Source organism: Pseudopipra pipra, chromosome 5, assembly GCF_036250125.1.
Source record: "Pseudopipra pipra isolate bDixPip1 chromosome 5, bDixPip1.hap1, whole genome shotgun sequence".
NCBI lineage: Eukaryota > Metazoa > Chordata > Aves > Passeriformes > Pipridae > Pseudopipra > Pseudopipra pipra.
In genome coordinates, this window is record NC_087553.1 from 53603045 (window position 1) to 53623531 (window position 20487).

A 20487-nucleotide genomic window follows, 5' to 3' on the forward strand; every position below is an offset into this window, starting at 1 on the left:
ATTAGTCAGTCTTCAAATTATGCCTTGCTAGCATATTCATCTTGGAATAAATCAGGGTCCGTATTGAGGACGTATACGTGCACTTGTGAAAAGGAGAAGATGAGAGAGCACCTTTAGCAGTAAAACTGTTTTAAAAGACCAGATATCAAATTTCAGCAGCAGTGGGCCATGAAGAAAACTTCCTGAAGCAGAATTCATGAGCTTACAGGAGAGCTGTTTTAAGTCACGTGACAAGTATGTCTTTAGAAGTAGAGAAAATAACTGAGCAAGAAAAAACTTCAGCGAATGTCTGAGTTGTGAAAGAGTAAACAAAATTCCAGAAGTTGTCACCATATTTGGGCAACTTTCCTTCCTCCCCACCTCCATCATTTCATGACAATATCATTCATACCAGGCTTCCGGGTTTTTTTTTATTTTGATTCCTCTCAGGTCAGCTCAATACTTATTACCTAAACCCATGTAATTTTCATTACTCATGTGACACCGTTCGCCCTCATTCAAGTCTGTAATCTTTTAATATTTCTCATGTGAAAATTGTGTTTGTTAACCTTAGCAAAGTCCTCTTCTGGAATGCCATCTAGTGGTTTTATCTGGAAGAGACCAACTTCTACCTCTGTCAAGACTGAAAAAGCCTTCAAAATCAATGAAGCAAAAAAAAGTATTTTCCACTTTTTCAATTTTATAAATCTAAAAATTTCTGTAATTATAGTAATAATAGTTGGGGGAAAAAACCAATAATAAAGAATGCGGTGAAAATAGTTGCTGCAGTCAGTACCCTAGGAACACTATTTTTCTCTTCTACTGACCTACTTCCCCAATACCAATTGCATAAAATCCTATATAAATATGTAATTAACCATTTATAATAATGATGTCAGGTAAAATTATAGGCCTAATGACTACGATAAAACTGCTATGATTAAATGCATTGTGTAAGTATTGCATATATATTTAATAAACTGCAGATTTTTATCATATCGCTATATTCTTATTTTTAAACTTGCAGGAACTTTACTAATGGTCCTTAAAAAAGACATGGCTAAAGGCAAACCTGCACAGTACCCTTAGCTCTAGTTTGCATATTTCAATTGGAGCTTATAAGCTTAAATCTCTAAACAAAAGCTTTCCAAAGAATCATAAAATATCCTGTGTTGAAAGGGACCCACAAGGATCACTAAAGTCCAACTCTAGGCAATCCCAAAGAACACACAGAAGTGGGGAAGCAAAAACCCTGAATTTTGATATAAACTGTATCAATCACGCTGCTTCAGTTACAGATTGGAGGTAGTGCATGTTTTATTAAAGGACAGGGTTTCAGGGAGAACTCAATGGTATTCTGAAACTCATTGTGAGAAGTTTGCTTACCAGTTATGGAAAAGAGGAGCTCAACAGCAGGACAAAGGAATTATAAAGAAAAATTTGTCCAGAATATGACAGAACGACAGCATCACAGACTGTGCTGAATTGGAAGGGACTCACAAGGATCATCGAGTCCAACTCCAGGTCCTGCACGGGACCATCCCCAAGAGTCACACCAGGTGCCTGAGAGTGTTGTCCAAACACTTCTTGAACTCTGTCATGGTTGGTGCTGTGACCGCTTCCCTGGGGAGCCTGTTCCAGTGCCCAGAACCTTCCAGTGTTCCAGAACCTCTTTCTAATATCCAACCTAAACCTCCCCTGACACAACTTCAGGCCATTGCTTCGGGTCCCGTTACTGGTCACCACAGAGAAGAAATCAGCACCTGTCCCTCCTCCTCCCCTCATAAGGAAAGTGTGACTGCAATGAGGTCTCCCCTCGATCTCCTCCAGACTGAACAGACCAAGTGCCCTTAGCTGCTCCTCACAAGGCTTCCCCTCAAGGCCCTTCATCATCTTCAATGCCTTCCTTTGGACACTAACAGCTTAATAGCTTTTTTAGAAAGTTACAACACAGTTATTATAAAGAATTACTCCCTATGCAAAACTCACCCTTTAAATTAGCAACTAGGCATAAGAATAAGACTTAATAGGACAATTGGATCTTCAAATGAACATCATGTTCATCTCTACCAATTATTTAACCTGTCTTTTCACTGCTCTTTTTCTCCCATTGTCTCTATATCAACCCCCTTAAAATAAGTTCTCTATTTTGTATCAATGTTTTTTTGCTTTATTAAGTGATCACCCCAGCTGAGAACCACCGGGTAACGGATCCGCCTTTACAGACGCCGCTCCAGGGACGGGCTCCCTCCAGCGCGCACACCCGCGCACGCGCACTGTTCCGGCCCCGCCCACCGGGGCCGCTCCGGCGCGTGCGCAGCCCCGCGCCCTCCGCCGCGTCCTCTGAGGGCCATGGCGGGGGCGCTGCGGAAGGTGAGGCCGTACGGGGGCCTCGGCCGCGTCCTGCCCCGGCTCCAGCGCGGGGTCTTCCTTTCTGGCGGGAGGGCAGGGGGTGCCCGAGCGGCGGGGTGAGAGCGAGCGGGGCACCCCGCGAGGGAAGGGCCGAGAGCAGCGCAGGGCCCGGATGCCGGCGGGCCCGCGGTGTGGGGCGGCGGTGGCGCTGCCCCGGCAGCCGCTTGGTGAGGCGAGCTAGTCCCGCTCGGCACTCGCCCTCCCCGACCCTGGGGTCGCAGGACGCCCGGCTGGTGCCTCGGAATGGCCCCAGTCAGGTGTATGTGGAGTCAAAACAAAATGATCAGCGTGGAAATGGATGCTTAGGTATGCTAAGTATGTTTATGCTCTCTGTGCAGACCACTGGACTTGTAGGATTGGCTGTAGTTGAAAACCCTCATGAGGTATGTCACGCATCTTGTTCTGTCGCTAATGGAAGCTGTCAGTGAGATCTAAGGTTTTTGTAGTGTGTTTTGTAGGTATGCTTTGTACCTTAAACTGACGCCAACTTAATGAAACAGTAAAAATTTTCCACAGCGATAATGGAAGAAGATTAATTCTTAAAAATTTAATGCATATTATTATAAGTTATTTTACACATCTACTTTTAGTGGCATGTGCTGATTTCAGAAACCTCCTTTATGTAACTACTTTTATCAATCAGTATTTGATTTCTTTCATCTGCAATGCCAGAACAGCTCTTTAAATTCAGTTCTTCATAAGTCTTACGTGATAGAGGGTGCAAAGCCACATCAAGGCCCTGTGATGGCAAGCGCTGTTGAGACTGGAATACTTCAGTGGTTCTTGGGAACTGCATTAGGTGGTTTTTGTAGCAATTTGATGCTTGCTTTTTATTTTCTCAGGCTCAATGATGGAAATATCTTTGCCTCATCATGCTTATTCAGGAGGCATGAGCTTTGAGAGAACTTCAGTAGTTCTTTCAGTTCTCCACTTTGAAATTTCTTATTATACAAAAATTTTATTTCAGAAATGCCTTTGGCACCAATATGTAAGAACACTGTTAAAAAGAACCATTGAAAAAATCACTTCTGTTCTACAGAATTGATTCTACTTTAGTCTACAGCCTTGTCAGACACCTTTTAGGTGAACTTACTACATTTTAGTGTTTTCAGCAACTTGAAAGCCAAGAGTAAAGAACTGGACAATGCTTTAGTTGAAGTATAGATTTGGTGCCAGTCTCCTTTTTGTTTCCTGGTTTTTTTCTTTGTATTTTTTCGTATTTTGCTTCTATTTCTTACTGTTCTGTAGGAAATCCATTCCTCATCAATTAGATATAGTTATCCAGTCCAAAAGCTGCAGTTTCTTCACCCCAGTGTGTCCTTTATCCCTGCATTTAAATCCAACAATAAAAGTTTCTGGTTTAATTTAAATCTATTTGTAACTCAGAACTTTCAGAGTATTTAGTATTAGAAACACAGCTTTTATTGTTTCCATTTTGCATCAAGTGTACTTCAGATTGCAACTTTCTTTGTTTTTTCCTTTTTTTCCTTTTTTTCCTTTGAGGAATGTGACCGTGGTAACTTTTCAGTCCTGATAAATCCCAGTTTTACCCAAGATAGAGTTCAGTGGCTCAGACTTAGTTATTAGTTAACCCTACACTTCTGGATTGAATACCATAATGTTCTGTATTTTGTGTATAGATATTAAGTTAATAGGTTAAGTAAGACAAGAAGTTAAATAATTGTAGTTGTGTATTTTAACCATGTTTTGTGATCATTTCAGCGCCTGCGAATTCTGTACTCAAAAATACTTGGTGTCCTGCAAAACATTCCCGAAGATGCAGCATATAGGAAATATACTGAGCAGATCATAAATGAGCGATTTGATTTGGTGAAAAAGGTAAGTACGGTGCTGTTTCATTAATGTTGCACATGAAGAAATTTGTAGGATGAGAAGAATGATTGTCAAAAGGCCTGGCTGTTTTTCAGAAGCACACGTAACTTTCAGGTATTAGTTCAGAAATAACTGAAGTATCAAGGTTTTATTTTTGTGATATTTTTATGACATATTAAAAGCAATTGTTAATTTTCTACTAGTGTTCTGTGAAAATTAGAAGAAAACGTAGGTTTTTTTAAGATTTGTAGAAAAGTGGTAATTTTTACACTTTTGCACTGAAAAATTCATGTGCTCTTACCAGTGTAGTATCTTAGTACAATCGTTGCCTTCAATATTTTAAAACACTTTTTGATACATTAAACTATGCAATACTGGTGTATTTAAGGTGGTAGTTGAAAGTTTGCATATAATTCTATAAAACTCTAAGAACAAGACTTTTTTTTGAGGTGTATACTAAAGCCCTTACCTGCTAATACTTCTTTGGGTGTCACTAAATAGTATTGATTCTTTGTATTTACCATCTAGAGTTTGATGTTTGTTTTTCAATAACAAATGAGTGTGACATTTCTTTGATAATGTAAAATGATAGAAGCCAGTTAATTTGATGGTAGCTCTGAGGAAGAGTGGAAGACTGCTTAAACTACTGTTTTCATGCTTCATATAGGCTTTCTGCTTCTGAGTAAAACATTTGTTTATGTGTATGTTTCTATGTATTTGAATACACAGGAGAGTGATGTGCAGAAACTACAGGACAAACTGAATAGTGGTCGCATAGAAGAAGTCATTGTACAGGTAAAACAGGGAATCTTAAGATGAAGTACAAAGGGAGAAGTGGTTTTCAGTGTTCCTTTGGCTGAATTTCTGTTTAGGAAATTGGCAGTTTTGCATATCTTCCTTTGCTGCAAAACAATCAAACAGAAAAAGAAATTGAAAACGAATTGTCATGTGGTGATTGGGATGACTGTGCTAAAGCCTAACACAGTTAACAGTTGTTTCTTGTATATGCTTACAGGCATACATGTATACCTACATTGCTTCTTGCAGAGTCTAAATCAGTGGAAAGGGCAGAAGAGGATTGATAATATTGGGGCATAATTTAAATAGACTGGAAAATATCATGAAGTCGTCATTGGGAATGTCTAGGTGAACAGACTGTCTGTTTGGGTATTGGGGGGGATTCAATTTTTTTTAAAAAACAAACTCCCAAAACATACAGTTTCTTTTGATATTTATAGGTGAAATTTGTGGTAGTCTATGATCATGATAGATAGTGACATCACTGAGACAATGAACTGAAATGGAGCTAATTTAATACTTTGTCAATTGTATAGAATTTAAGAATTTGTTTATGGTGTTTATTAACAGGCTGAAAATGAGCTTTCCCTGGCAAGAAAAATGATGCAGTGGAAACCGTGGGAGCCTCTAGTTGAAGAACCTCCTTCTGACCAGTGGAGATGGCCAATATAATTTTCAAAATGGTGTAACTTCTGTAAAAACAAAGCTTAATTATTGATCTATTGTTACTGACAGTTGTCTTTAAATTAAAGATAATCACTTCATTAAAATATATTTTGTCCTAAAGTCCACTTTTATTTAGCAGTCTAAACACTGCTTCCAATTTCTTGCAAATACAGTTTTAAGAAAATTCTTTTGGCAGTTCTGCAACCTTTGGTTTATTTACTTTTTTTAGTTTATATTAACAGAGTATTTCTGCCTCGCTCTTGAGTTATTTTTATAATTCCTGTCCTGAACTGGCTGATTTTGCTGCCTACATAGCTAAACACTATTTCTGACTTCTGGGAAGTGCTGGAAAGAACCAAGATTGGAGAGGTGAGGGGGAGAAAGAAGATGACTCCGCGCAGCAACAGGTTTCTTGGCTAGCAGGTAGGTTACCATACTTGGCATAACACCTGTGGCATAAGCTTTAGTATTGGAATCTTACAACGGCTTTGTGCAGACATGTATATTTGTATTTTATTGATTCAGATCTTGAGTGTTAAGTGTTAGAGTAAATGGGGAAACATGAGGCTGGCGACGTGTCACTAGTGGGGTTCTGCAGGGCTCTGTCTTAGGCCCTGTGCTCTTCAACATCTTCATGAATGACTTGGATAGAGGATTTGAAGGGATACTAAGTAAGTTTGCCGATGATGCTAAATTGGAAGGATCTGTTGACTCCCTCGAAGGCAGGGAGGCCCTGCAGAGAGACCTCGACAAATTAGAGGACTGGGCAACCACCAACCGTATGAAATTCAACAAGGAAAAGTGCTGGATTCTGCACCTGGGATGGGGCAACCTTGGATGTACATACAGACTGGGGAATGAGATGCTGGAAAGCAGTGTCAGGAAAGGGACCCAGGGATCCTGGTAAATGGCAAGTTGAATATGAGTCAGCAGTGCCCTGGCAGCCAGGAGGGCCAATCATGTCCTGGGGAACATCAGGCAAAGCATCGCCAGCTGGTCGAGGGAGGGGATTGTCCTGCTCTGCTCTGCACTGGTGAGGCCTCATCTTGAATATTGTGTGCAGTTTTGGGCACAGCAATGTAAGAAAGATATTAAGGTATTAGAGAGTGTCCAAAGGAGGGTAACAAAGATGGTGAAGGAAAGGCCTTGAGGGGAAGCCATATGAGGAGCAGCTAAGGTCACTTGGTCTGTTCAGTCTGGAGAAGAGGAGACTGAGGGGAGACCTCATTGCAGTTACAACTTCCTTGTGAGGGAAGGAGGGGCAGACACTGCTCTCTTTGTGGTGACCAGTGACAGGACCCGAAGCAATGGCCTGAAGTTGTGTCAGGGGAGGTTTAGGTTTGACATTAGAAAGAGGTTCTGGAACACAGGAAGGTTCTGGGCACTGGAACAGGCTCCCCAGGGAAGTGGTCACAGCACCAACCATGACAGAGTTCAAGAAGTGTTTGGACGACACTCTCAGGCACCTGGTGTGACTCTTGGGGATGATCCCGTGCAGGACCTGGAGTTGGACTCGATGATCCTTGTGAGTCCCTTCCAATTCAGCACAGTCTGTGATGCTGTCGTTCTGTCATATTCTGGACAAATTTTTCTTTATAATTCCTTTGTCCTGCTGTTGAGCTCCTCTTTTCCATAACTGGTAAGCAAACTGCTCACACTGAGTTTCAGAATACCTTTGAGTTCTCCCTGAAACCTTTAATAAAACATGCACTACTGCCAATCTGTAACTAAAGCAAAGTGATTGATACAGTTTATGTCAAAATTCAGGGTTTTTGCTTCCCCACTTCTGTGTGTTCTTTGGGATTACATCAGAAAGACCTGGGGTTTCTTTCCAAGGCACAGAGACTATTATCAAAATGATGGTTTTTGAAAGTTTCTGCATTTTTTTTATTAGATAATTCCTGCATTTCCCCCCTTTCTCTGATGGTCCAACCAGATGATCTCTCTTCTGATTACACTAGTCAACCACAGCACAAATTTTTCCATGTCAGGCAATATTTTAGCTCAGTTACTATAGTTCAAACAATAGTTCTGATTATCTGTTTAAACAGGCCAAGCATTGGGTATCCTTGCCACATCCTAATATAAAGAGTATAAAAGAGTAGGCATTGTTGATGAATATGTTCATAAAATCATTCCTGAAGTGATACTGTAGGAAGTTCCTGGAATTGTCAAACCCTGTTTCAATGCATAATTTATTTTAAAATATAACGAAGCCAAGAACTAAGAAGTATTATCAGTGTACATTCAATAAGTACATGGTTTTGAAAACAAACCAAAAAAACCCCCAAACCACCCACATGGCGTTTCACGGTTTATTTGTTATCTGTTTAAGACTGGGGACTCTGTTAAAACAGTATTAACAGAGTGTGTTAATATACAGTATGTAGGCGCTCTAAGAAGGCCTTGCTATTGCTGTGACTCCTTATCCCTTGTTTGTCTTACCAATGAGTTTATCTCACAGTGAAGCCTTACAAATTACCAAATGATTTGGTATCTGGAAAAAGTTTGGTGATGTGTTATGGTGGAATCTGCAACTAGTTAAAGGCTAAATTGTCTCAGATTTGTTGTGATTTATGTAAATATGCTGCCGGATTTCGTTAACGTAGCCCTTGAGAATAATTGGCAAATAATTTATTTTCTTAATGGGAGTTGTTTAACCAATGGGAACACAGATAATCTTCTTATACCCCCCAGACCTCGTGTTACATTTGATGAGATTTTAGAGAAGTCATGTGTAATACTTTCCTGTGGGTCGAGTCAGCTTATGTTACAGTTGTACAAGGTCAGACCTTAATTTATCTAGCAACTGTGTATTTAATTTTAGAAGTATCACAGGACACCTCAGCTTGCAGGGCACCATTCCTGGCTGTTCAAAATGCAAGCCTCAGAGTAACAGTGGGAAGATAATGGTTTGAAAAGGTGAGAATATGGTATGCTCGCCAATTAGACTAACAGAGGAATAGTTTATAACTGTAATATTTAATTCACTGAGTCCAAATTTAGATTGCTATTAATTATTTTATTGCTGTGAATAACCTCTTTGCATGCCTAAAGGCCTTCTATTTATAGAGCGAAGCTAAGGTTGTCTAGTTTATTTTAAGGATAAGAAATTAGAATAACATTAACTCTCACAAAACTTCACGTGTTTAAAGGAATGAACACTTGATACACTTCTTTCCAAGGAAGGATGCAACTTCCATGATTAGCAAGTAGTTAATATTTTTTCCAATGAAAAAACAGTAATTTAGAGAGCAACATCAAGAAGTTATATCTAGTTTTTCAGTCATGAATGTAAAAAAAAATGAGAAAAATATCAGGCTACTCAAAATTTTGTTTAAGGAAAATATTCTTGGTAATACAAAAAGTAAAACTCCTTTAGAGTAAGCATTTGCAGTTGTTTCCAGTGATCTATTGTATGGGTCTAGCAATTGATAAACAGACAATGGAAGAAAATTTTGCTGCTACTTGGCCTTTTCATTGCCATGTAGCGTAGCAGGGATGTCTCTGCTGCTGCTCAGTGTACCAGCCATGCTGTTATGTTCCCCTGTGATCCATGCAGAACATCCACACTTCAGTCAGACCGTGTCACCTCAACACAGTGTATTATCAGCAATGATATAGCAAATCAGGCTCTCGAAGCGCGTATAGACCCCTGACAATGTGTCCAGCACTTGTGCTGTGCTGCGCTGTTTGACTTTCACTCTACCCTGTCACAGTCACTTGCTGCCTTACTGACTTTCTCATTTTATAATATGTTTGTGGGATAAGATAATTTGAAAACAGTACACACAACTATTCTGAAACACTGCTCGTCTGAGACCTTACTGGTTAAATCTGTGTTCAAGAAGATCTTTGTGTTGCCCGTGACATAATCAGTCAGAGGGGTATAGCAAAGCAGGAGATAGCTGCCACATGGGTATGGAAATTATATGACCAGAGAAAAGTTTCTGTGATGGCCTCTAAACTAATTTATTCCTCTTATCTTTTGGAGAGAAAGGGGTGATAGAAAGGCAATACATTTTTTCTGAAAATAAATGGATTTTATCACTAGACAACTATAATGCTCAGTGCTCTTAACTGTTCTTGGAATCATGGATGTTGGAGGGTATTGATCATCTCACAGGACTAAACCATATGCGAACAGTGTTATAGGGATACTGTAATATACTAAAACAGACTTATTTTCAGAGAGTTTGCAATGTGAGGCTCTGATCTAAGGCCTGTATAAGTCTTCAGGAGCCTTTTTGCTTCAGGCTCTAGGGTAAATGTAATGTTACAATTTTTTCCTTAATAAATTATCCTAGTAATAATAACCATTATCTTTTTAATAAATTAACTGTTCGTTTTCATTAGGAGCACCTCTTAGCTGCCAATGAAATGTTAATGAATTCTAAAATATACTTTCCTTTTAGTTGATGGGAGGCTGAGGTTGTAGGTATGTTTATTGAGATATACTTCTAAAACTGCTAGTCCAAGAGAGATTTTTATCTTTGCTGTCTAAAGGGTTTGTGAGTCTTCAGAACAGTGTGTATTTGTGGATTAAATGATGGAAGCTTTCAAGTATCATCACAATTAGAAAAGTGCCTATGAAAATGAGAGGATAAATACATAAAAAAACCTTGACTCAGAATTCTCCTGCCTGTCAATAGAGCACATAGCCCACGAGAGATGAGGGAGAGCGGTATGAATGTCCACGTTGGGATGGCCAGTTCGTCAGTCTAACTTACATGTTAAATCTTTTGGACTGTTATGCTGCAGCCTTGATTAGAGACACAATAGGAAGGAAAAGAGAACCTTTCAGAAAAGCATTGTCTCTTATGAATAATATAAATCTCTGTTCTTCTAAGTCCCAAATGAAAATGCTTCTGTGAACATCCCTTTGTTCATGGACTCTTTTTTTGTGTTCGGAGATGACACTCAAGACCAAAGGTGTATATTTTTTCCTTCAGAGAAAATGGGATTGAAGTGCACTTTTTTTTCTACTTTCCTTCAGATTTCCTTCCTTGCAGTTAAAAATCAGACCATGGTTCCAGTACATATTGAAAGAGGTGGGAAACCGTATTATGTGGGAATCGGAATCCAAGAGTTTCTGAGTCAATCTGACTGTAAGCCCTTACTAATTTAATTTTGGTTTGCAAGCTTTATTATAATATACTAAGTAATAAAGTATTTGTGAATGGGATTAAAATACTGGCTGTGGTACTTTGATTGACTTACTGCTTACGAGAGCAATGTAGAAATTAATCTAAAAGCTGATTAATACTTTCCCTTGAGAATAATTTTCAGAAAATGTCCTCCAAATAACTTTTCCAATGTTCCTTCTCTCTTTGCAGAATGACTAGAATGCACTATGATGATTGTTCTGTGAAAAACATGCAACAGCTGCTTAGTATAATTGTTCAGTATTTGTGCAACACTCTAATGAGAATTGTTCAGTGTGGTAGATACAGCACATGACTGCACAAACTGTGGGAGTAGTAGTTTAAAATTAAAAAATAAAAAAATATTCAACATCTGGTGTCCTCAGTCTGATTAAAGGACAAATGTGTTAAGCCACTAAGATTGAATCAAACAGAGAAACTGTCAAAACCCAAAGCTCACTTGGAAAAACCTAGGTAGGTACAGCTAGACATATATTAACTTAAGGGTTTTTTCCTTAAGTGTCTTTTACCATAGATAAAGACTACATTTTACACTTCAAAAACCTAGAAGGTTTTGTAGAGAGCAACATTCCTGACCTTCCAGTTAGAGTCAGAATTTGCTAGCAAGATGGTCAGTTGATGTGATATCACTAGTAAAAAGCATAGTGAACATAAGCCATGGTTAAAGTTGGTGATATGAGCAGACTGAATTTAAGTTGATGACTATAGTTAAAAGGTTTGATGTACTCTGTTACTAATCCACTGAGTGTTCCAATGAGTCTCACACCTTGAAAATAATAGCTGGCATGGCTTGACCATCGCCCGAGCTTTTGTACCCAGTACCTGTGAATGTCCTTTGAACTGCATGACTGCAGAAGCAGTGCAGAGACTGCAAAGTTCTTCATGTTTTTTGATAGGCCATGCCTTGGAAGTATAAAGATAAAGCTATATTTGTGAGTGTTTGTGGTTTGTTCAGGGGTATTTTTTTACATATTAAGGATCATTAAAAGTGATAATTAATGACACACGATGAGACCATTTTAGTGTACCACCTCGTGAGGAAAATAGGAAAATTGTAATGTTCATGAAGCAAGGTAAAACCCCTGAAATAAAATAGTCCTTTTGCAAATATGAGCTTTCAGTATATTATTTTTTCTACTACATTTTGTTTATGTGTTGGAATTTTTAAGGTCAAGTGTTTGAGCTTCAAGAACCTGTGAACCTGACATGTGCTTTGGAGGAAACTGATCACAGAGGGTGGTTTCCACTGCACAAGGCTGCAGCTTGGCCAATTCCACAGATACTTGTAGTCATTTTAGATGGCAAGTAAGGTAAAAATATCCCACAAGGTAAGGAGAGTAGCAAAGAAACATAGAGCAATAAACACAACAAGAGGCTAGAACTGTTTACTAAAAAAAGTATGATCAAGTCCTCCAAGGAGCATCTTGCTTATGTTATTTAAACGTTCAGGCAAATTTTCTGGTTTTGGAAAAGCTGCATCAATTTACACCAGCAAATAAGTTGGACCATTTTTAACGTTTTGTTCAGAAACCAACAAAAAACACAAAAATTACTATGTAATATTCAGTGTGTTTGGCAATACTTGCTAGGTTAACATAATTACAGGTGCTTTTCATAGACTTAGTGTTTAAGGATTTCTGATTTATCTGTGTTAACAGCCTTGTGCTTTAATTTTGTCTTATTTTTTTTCCCTTTATTACCTCTTATGAAACAATGTTGGAATACAAAACATGCAATGGAGAAACAGCATTAAGCTTGACAGCAAAAGCTGGCTTTGTGGAAAATGTGTGAATGTTACTGGAAAACAGTGTTTATCCCAATACCTCAAATTACAAAGGAGAAGCTCCACTTCTTATTGGTAATTGCCTCCTCTCTCTGGGTTTAAGCAACGTGAATGGCAGCGCTTCCTCTTTGTTACGTACTCATCCCAGTACTCCCCTTGGCTTGCATGGTTTAGATGCTGGTCATCTTTTTAGATGAAACTAAGTGCCCAGCACCTGGTGAAATGTACCCAGTGTTCAGTTCAGCACTCATCATACTTTAGGTGATCACCAGGCTGATCTTAAACATGCTTCTTCTGTTTTAGGTGATTGCTGAACTGCTGAGAAAACGGGACCTATTTTTTGTTTAAGGTGCTTTCTCTGTATCTTCAGATGCTATAAGACCTTTACCAACATGGTCCTATTTAACCATCTTAAGGTACAAGAACAGTACAAGAATAAGCCATTGTTTTAACTGGAGTATACTTTTTTTGCAGATCTGATGGTCAGTGGAGATCTTTAGTTTTATCAGATGATTTGTTCAGGAGTAGGCAGATAGTTTTAAAAACGTCTCATCTCATTTCCCTCCCCTCTTGTGCTGAAAACAAGCTTCAACTGCATTTCTAAGTAATACCACAATCTAAAGAAAGATGATTCCTTTGGAAGATATTATGCTATTGGTAGACTTAAATGAGCTTTACTATTCATGAATAATTTAGCTATACTAACTTCCAGTTTCTGTTAAATGTCAAAGCATCTTCATGCTTCTAAAGAGAATCAATCTGTGAAATTAATATGAGAAAATACAATATATAATAGAATTATCAGTATTAATATATTCAGTTATCTGAATTTTTATTAACTCTCATCAGATGCTGTTACCATATTACCATTCTGAGGTGCTGAGACATTTGTAAGGGGTTCTTCTGCAATACCCTGCTTTTTGTTGCTTCAGTTCTTTTTGATGACTGTAGGTCTGTGAAACTTCAGCTATTTTTCAGCCATTGCTTTTAATGAATCCTGTGAAGAGTTAACTAGTGCTGACGAAAAAGGTCTTTCCCATTATAATGACAATTTAGTTTCCTAAATATTTCTGTATACAAACTCCTGAAAGTGAGGTCTGTCAGGTATGTATTGTTTCTGTGATGCTTTTTATTTTTTATGTTTTTCTGTCACTTAGCGCTGACAGTTGGATGTAGACAGCTGTGCATCATACATTTCAATCTTAGTTTCAGTGAAATAGAGGATCGGGTGCTTAACACCACTTAGTAGATTATTCTTATGACTTATTTGCTCCTTTTAATTTTAAAACTGATTGGAGGTCTCTGTAGTAGAAAGGTAAATGCTGAAGACGTATTTATCTAGTGGGATGATCTGGGCTTTCAGGTACATTTGGTAATACTGTACTTCAAAGCAATTGTGGATAATTATGAAGACTGTTGACTCTTAAAAACCTTCTTGTGTAATGGGACATTCACAAAAGTTAAATTTGCTAACTCTATGATGCTTATCTCCCTCAACTGCCCCACCAGTCCATGGAGGTATCTTCTATTTCAGAGGATAGTTTAAAAGTAAAATTAGATTCTTACTTAGCATCAATCTTTTACATGTAAATAGTATGAAGGTGTAGTTATCCATTAAAACCATGGAACCTCAAAACTATGGAACATGGCCTTTAAGTATGACAGATGTCAGCTGTACTTTGGTTGACAACCACCACTGTGTAGACACTAGGATTAGAGCTACCAGGTGGAAAAGAAAGTCAGAGGTGGAATTTTCCAGGGACACTGTAATGTTTGCAACAACTTTAGACACAATTTTAATATTGTGTTATTTTAATTGTTCTTTTCCTTGTGATACACTTGCTTCTGTTTTCTCAGAATCAAAGTATTGCTGCTTTTGCCTTCCACGCCCCAAACTGACAGTTTTGAACTTGCGTTCATGTACCTTGATTTCCGAAGCAGCCGAAATATTTATTTATTTTCCAAATATTGGATTCCCAGATTTCTAGGACTGGAAATATTTTAAAATTCTTTATATTGGAACACAGAGGAAAACTTTTCTAAACTTATTAGATGTCTTTAACTTTCAAGACAATACTTGAAAATGTAATTATATTTTTAACTACAAGAAGGGGCTCTTTTGAAATGGTATCCACTCTGATTAAATACAACTGTACTATCTACCAGCTGTGCATGAAATGTTGGTCAGGAATGCATGAAGATGCCAAACAGAGATGCAAAGACATTGTTGATCTTCTGAAGAATGGTGGAAATGTGAACATAAAGGGTGAATATTGAGTAACACCATTAGATGTTGCTGATGAATATGGTCAATGTGATGTGCTGGAGCATCTTAATTGTAAAGGTATGTAGTCAGGAAAAGAGAAATACACCTCTGCCTGGCTGCTCAGGTGTTTCAGGGTGATCATGGAAAAGGGAAGAGTGATAAATGAGAAGATTTGGTTTCTTAGAAGGAAAGGAAGCACAGATGAGCATTCCTGCTAGACTGGGGTGATGCTTACAAGTTTCCATAGTGCATGTGAAAAGAGTGACTCAGTCAAGGAGAGACTTACTGCTATATATGCCCTTTTTGCCCTTCTATATTTCTCTTTACTCCCTTCCCTCCCTCCTTCCCTTCCTTCTTCCCTCCTTCTGTCTCTCCCTGCCTTCTATCTTTCCTTCCACGAATAGAATTATATTGGTATTAATTAATGAAATGAATTATTTTTGAAATATGCCAGTTTGAAAGTCCTCAGTTATAACACTTAGAGTCAAAGCAGACCACAGTCAGGTGAGCACTTGAGCTTGTATCTGTACACCTCTTGTTTTGCCTTTGAGTTTTAAATTTACCACAAGAAATATTTCTTGTTTTAGTAAAGTTTTAACTTAAATACACCTGCAAATGAAGAGGAAAGTACTCTGGGTTTGCTTTTATGATGATCTACAAATCACTTTGGATATAGGTTCTGTATCCTCCTTCAGTGTGGAGATGTCCAGGCCTTAGCAGATGATCATGCATCAGTACTGTTTAAAGTAGCTGGAGGAGGTCATCCAGACTGCATAGCCCTTCTTTTGGAATATGGAGGAAGGGGTAATGTGCATAATGAGGCCAGACTGCTTCCCATACACAAAGTGGCTTATTAGAGATTTAGCAAGGAAGTTTTAAGAAATCATGAGGCAGGATTCTGGAATTTCTCTTTCTTTCCTAACTAATGGAGTAGATATGTTTCCAGAGAAATATCTCTACTGAACAAAACAGTGACAAAAATTGCAGCAATATTTTAATTTTTATTTTTTTTCGTTCAGGCCTGTTTGCATAAATTAAGTGTTCACAAAGATTACAAGTCAAAGAAAATGGCTTTTAAAGTAACATTCCTAGGCATCATTTTATGACTGTTGAAGGTCACTGCTAAAACTTTGTTTAAATTATCTTGTCTAATTGCTTTGAAATGTATTATTTTGGCATTTTTCTGCACAGATTTTGAAATTACGACTTGATATGTTGTCTCTTTCAGTTCTGTTAGTCTATTGTTGTTCCTTGATTGAAACATTTAGCAGAAAAAGTGGTTTGTGTTTTTATAGATTACATGGATTATGTTCCTTCATGCGTAAGAATGAAGTTTTTTCTAGAAACACGGGAAGAAGGGACAGAGATACATCCGATTGGGTAAATGTCTAACTTCCTGTTAATAATGTTATGATTAATTATAGGAAACTTAAATTGCTTATGTCAGCTCACATTCATCCAAAGTGTTTTAGCAGTCCAAATATGTAGTAGCTAAGAACCAGGTTGTGCCTGTCATCCAGTCCTTAGATTGAGATGATCTTTGCCTATTACCACTGGTCGTAAATTAGTTAATTGGACTGCAATATGGCAAATGTGCACCTGGTGCATATTAATCTTGTAAGGAATTTAGGGTCATGATTTAGTGGTAGACTTGTCAGTGTTATGTTAATGGTGGGACTTGATCTTAAAGGTCTTTTCCAACCTAAATGATTCTATGAGTCTATGAATGTCACTGTTGTATGGGAAGCCTTTTTAGTTAAGCAGGGCCACTGAGGTACTTATCAAACTCCTTATTAACTGACATAACACTACTCATTGCACAGCTACAGGGCACAAAGTTTTTTTATTGAGGAATATTGCTCCCACTTCCATCCTTCTTTTTGCTCTTTTGATCTCTCAAGTCTGTTAATTGTTCAAGGATTATCATAAGGCATGTTTTAGATCCCTTATGTTCAAGGTGGTACATGGTGTGCAATCACCATGTGTAGCATAATTTCCTTACTTTGATTTACACAGTAGACAATCTAGAGTTGCCATTATTAATACTATAATTGACTATTTCTACTGGGTGCTTTAATTTTGAATCGTCTACCATTGGTTGCATCAGAGATAGATTTCACCAAACTTAACTTAAAAAAATAAGTTGGGGAATGTACTAAATGTTCTCTTTACACACATCGATTTTATTTGACTTTTAAAATAATTTTAAATAGAACTTGATTTAACATCAGCTGTTAAAAAGCATATTTAGGTTCAAAACTGGTACTCTGTATTTAGTTTTTGCTTCAGTATTTTTCATTGGCATGCCAAGGAACTGTTTTTTGTCAGTGTCACAGGAACATCCAAAGAATTTGGTACTCTTCACTGCTGATATTTCAAGTATGGTGCAAGTTTTTTTGACATTCAGGAAGGCTAAGTTAAATGAAATCTTTGACTGATATCAGTAGCAGAAGTATTTGTTCAGCATACTCAGCAGGCCCAAGGATGGTAAGGTCTGGTCCTGCTGCCTTATTGATACAGCAGAAGTAGAAAATGCTGTGGCTGTCCTCAACATGCAACTTTTAAAAGGTGCATCTAGGGAAAGGAGAGATTGTTCATCAGTGTCCATATATCCAAAAGGGAGACAATAATGTTGAGCAGATATCTGACAGATGTTTGATTAATATGGGCATTGTGTGTCACCACAATTCTGAAGTTGAGTGGTATTTTATTCAGAAGTAACAAAATAATAATGCCTCAAGGTAATAGATTTTTATGTTAATTTTATTAGAGCATATTTTGAGATTGTGAGCTAGCTTACAATCATTGTCAATGGCATTGATTTTTCCACCATTTTTCTCTGACTTCTTTAGATAATCCTTTCTTTTTGAAACATCCGTGTCGTCTGAAAATATGTAAACTCATGGGGTTAAAGAGACTCCAGAAACTGTCATCCATGAAGAAATTTCCACTTCCACCAGTTCTCAAGAACGTAATTCTATATAAAAAAATATGATCTGTATGGAGAAGGGATGTATTTAGAATAGTTTTTAAAAATAACTATATATAGTCTGTAATTTGACTAATTTCTTCATTTTTTTTATGAACTGAAGAACGGTTTGATGTTTCATATACCTTCCCAACATTCTGATTTTTTTGTTAGTTGTTCTTTTATGGGAACAAATTTCTTTTCAAAATTAAAATGTTAAAAGTCGTGTTTTAACACAATATTGTTCTATCCAAATATAGGCTAAATCAGAATATAGGTATTGTAGTAATTATGTATAACAGTATATTCTAAATGGGAATTCAGATGAATAAATGATAAAAGAAAAATTTTCATGATGGACTTCCAAATGAAGATGAGAAATATGGTTGCTGCTCTCCGTTAGTGGCATTCATTTATCTGTAACAGAAAATAAATGTCTAATTTAGCTTGGCAAAAAAAAAAATCACTACATGCACATTTCTGTCGTGTAATTGGCCTGAAATATAGCACATTTTGTACTTTGAAGATCATAGTCCTGTAAAAAATTCATTAAACACTTAAAAGGTCTTTTTGCCAAGTGTTAGCTCCTGGCTACAACTGCTGTGTGTGCATGATTCAAGGCTTGGCAAAATTTGAAGAACTTTAAGTAGGCTCTTTTAAAGAAAAAGTAGATTTTGATGGGCAATTGAACCAGGAAATCAAGTAGCATATCCCCTTGGTTGAGAAATACTGTAACTTTAATAATGTTTCCTTCAGAGTTTTGGCAGATCACTTCTTTATTGACCACACTAAACAACACTCTCAGTGATGCTGTGGTACACTTCAAAGTATTCTTCTGCACATTAGAAAAAAATCTAATAGAATAAATTTAAAGAATATTTAATTAAAAATTGATTGCAGTTACTCCCTTTGTTCTACCACCCCTTTCATCTTGGGGAAAGGAAAAAGAATCCAAACCCTCTAAACTAAGAAAATATTACAGTTGGCAGATGTTAAGATTACATAGAACATAGTCACTTTAGCTAAACACAGCATCAAGTGTTTTGGTTGGAAGGGACCTTAAGGATTATCTAGTTCCAACCACCCTACCATGGCCAGAGACACCTTTCACTAGACCAGCTTTCTCAAAGCCCTGTCTAACCTGGCCTTGAACACTTCCAGGGATGGGGCAGCCATAATTTCTCTGGGCAACCTGTTGCTTAAGAGATATGCTGGTTATCACACACATACATACATTCGCACAACCCAAAGGTCAGCTTCAGTATGCTTCTGCCCTGCTCCCTACACTGGCTCTCCCTGTTCTTCAGAACTTGTCCCTGTTTGCTGGATGTCATTGTCATATAAAACTTATTAACTTCTGAGTCAGAGATGTAAATTCCATTTCCAAAGGCAGCTATATCAGTCCTTTGTGTGTCTGTCCCTCCTCACAACAGATTTACTGGACCAGATGGAAGGAGTGAAAATTACTGGTCTAGAACATGTAGGAGTTTGAACAGAAATCTTAATTCCTCCTTGTGCTCTCAGAAGGGCTACTATTCAGCTGGCTTTCGAAGTCATATCCTCTGGTTTTTTGCCAGAAATTTTGACCAGGATGAAAAAGAATAACTTGGTCATTTGTGAAAAACTTCTAGGTATCTGGAGTGTGGGCCCAGCCTCTGACAGGAGGATGCCCCGGGTGACTGGTGACTGCAGGCATAGCCTGAGCATAGAGAGCCCAGTGGACCCAACACGGCTGGCTCCAAGTCAAGGATCGACTGACCAATACATCCTGGACATACCAGGCTAAATGTGTGTGTGCTTCATAACCTATGAACTGATATTTCTGTGTGGGAACTTCTAAACAGAAATATGGGCTTAATGACAATTGTGGTCATTTTAATGAATACAGTGACCACAGTGCAAGAGTCTGGGTAATTGCCTATTTGATATAGTGTACTGCAACCAGCAAAGGAAACATGATCAAATAGGGCTTTAGACAGGAGATTTTAAACCCTTTCTGTGACTAGAGCCAAATTCCACTAGTAATTTTAGTCCACAGGCAAAGGTTTATATTTAGGACTTTATACACACCTCAGGCCCTAGTTACATTGCCTGCAGCATCAAAGCATTCAGATCTAGGACTGAACATTACCCTAAGTGTTTAAAATACCATGAACTAGTCTTTTGAATATCATTAGGTAAGGTAAAAAGACGTGGTATTGTTGTGTTTATCTTTTTATCAATACATCTGGGCCCTTTTTGTTATTTAGGAGCCTGATATAGAAGGTGGCCTAATCCTGGTTTAGAGCTTCTCTGTCATTCACAGTTGAAGCTCTGTCATTCAAAGTTGAAAACTATTCTAAATACATCCCTTCTCCATACAGATCATATTTTTTATATAGGATTAAGTTCTTGAGAACTGGTGGAAGTGGAAATTTCTTCATGGATGACAGTTTCTGGAGTCTCTTTAACCCCAGGAGTTTACATATTTTCAGACGACACAGATATTGAAGTTAAGTTGAAGCTTAATTTATTGAAAACTTCCCCCAGCCCTCCCTCCCCTCACCCCAGATGCTAAAGGAATTACAGCATTATGAGAAAGTGTCTTTCGTGTTTTCGAGGCATCTGTGAACTCACA

At 37.9% G+C, this 20487-nt stretch overlaps 2 protein-coding genes and 1 long non-coding RNA gene across 3 annotated transcripts in view; 2 read left to right on the forward strand and 1 right to left on the reverse strand.

Moving 5' to 3' along the window:
* Positions 1 to 1278: 1278 nt before the first annotated feature.
* The window catches only part of LOC135414873 (uncharacterized), a 377990-nt gene continuing 358781 nt past the window's right edge, over positions 1279 to 20487 (reverse strand). Inside the window, exon 2 of the long non-coding RNA XR_010430873.1 lies at positions 1279 to 1686. This is a non-coding gene — a long non-coding RNA (uncharacterized LOC135414873). The remainder of the gene's footprint in view (positions 1687 to 20487) is intronic.
* NDUFA5 (NADH:ubiquinone oxidoreductase subunit A5) lies at positions 2247 to 5794 on the forward strand. The gene is made up of 5 exons (XM_064656154.1): positions 2247 to 2352; positions 2730 to 2774; positions 4114 to 4230; positions 4954 to 5019; positions 5593 to 5794. Exons 1-5 carry the CDS (start codon positions 2332 to 2334, stop codon positions 5692 to 5694), a joined length of 351 nt encoding a protein of 116 aa, XP_064512224.1. The 5' UTR covers positions 2247 to 2331; the 3' UTR covers positions 5695 to 5794.
* The window catches only part of LMOD2 (leiomodin 2), a 29074-nt gene continuing 16003 nt past the window's right edge, over positions 7417 to 20487 (forward strand). Inside the window, exon 1 of the mRNA XM_064656153.1 lies at positions 7417 to 10796. Within this exon, the coding sequence (XP_064512223.1) occupies positions 10577 to 10796 (220 nt within the window). The 5' untranslated portion in view covers positions 7417 to 10576. The remainder of the gene's footprint in view (positions 10797 to 20487) is intronic.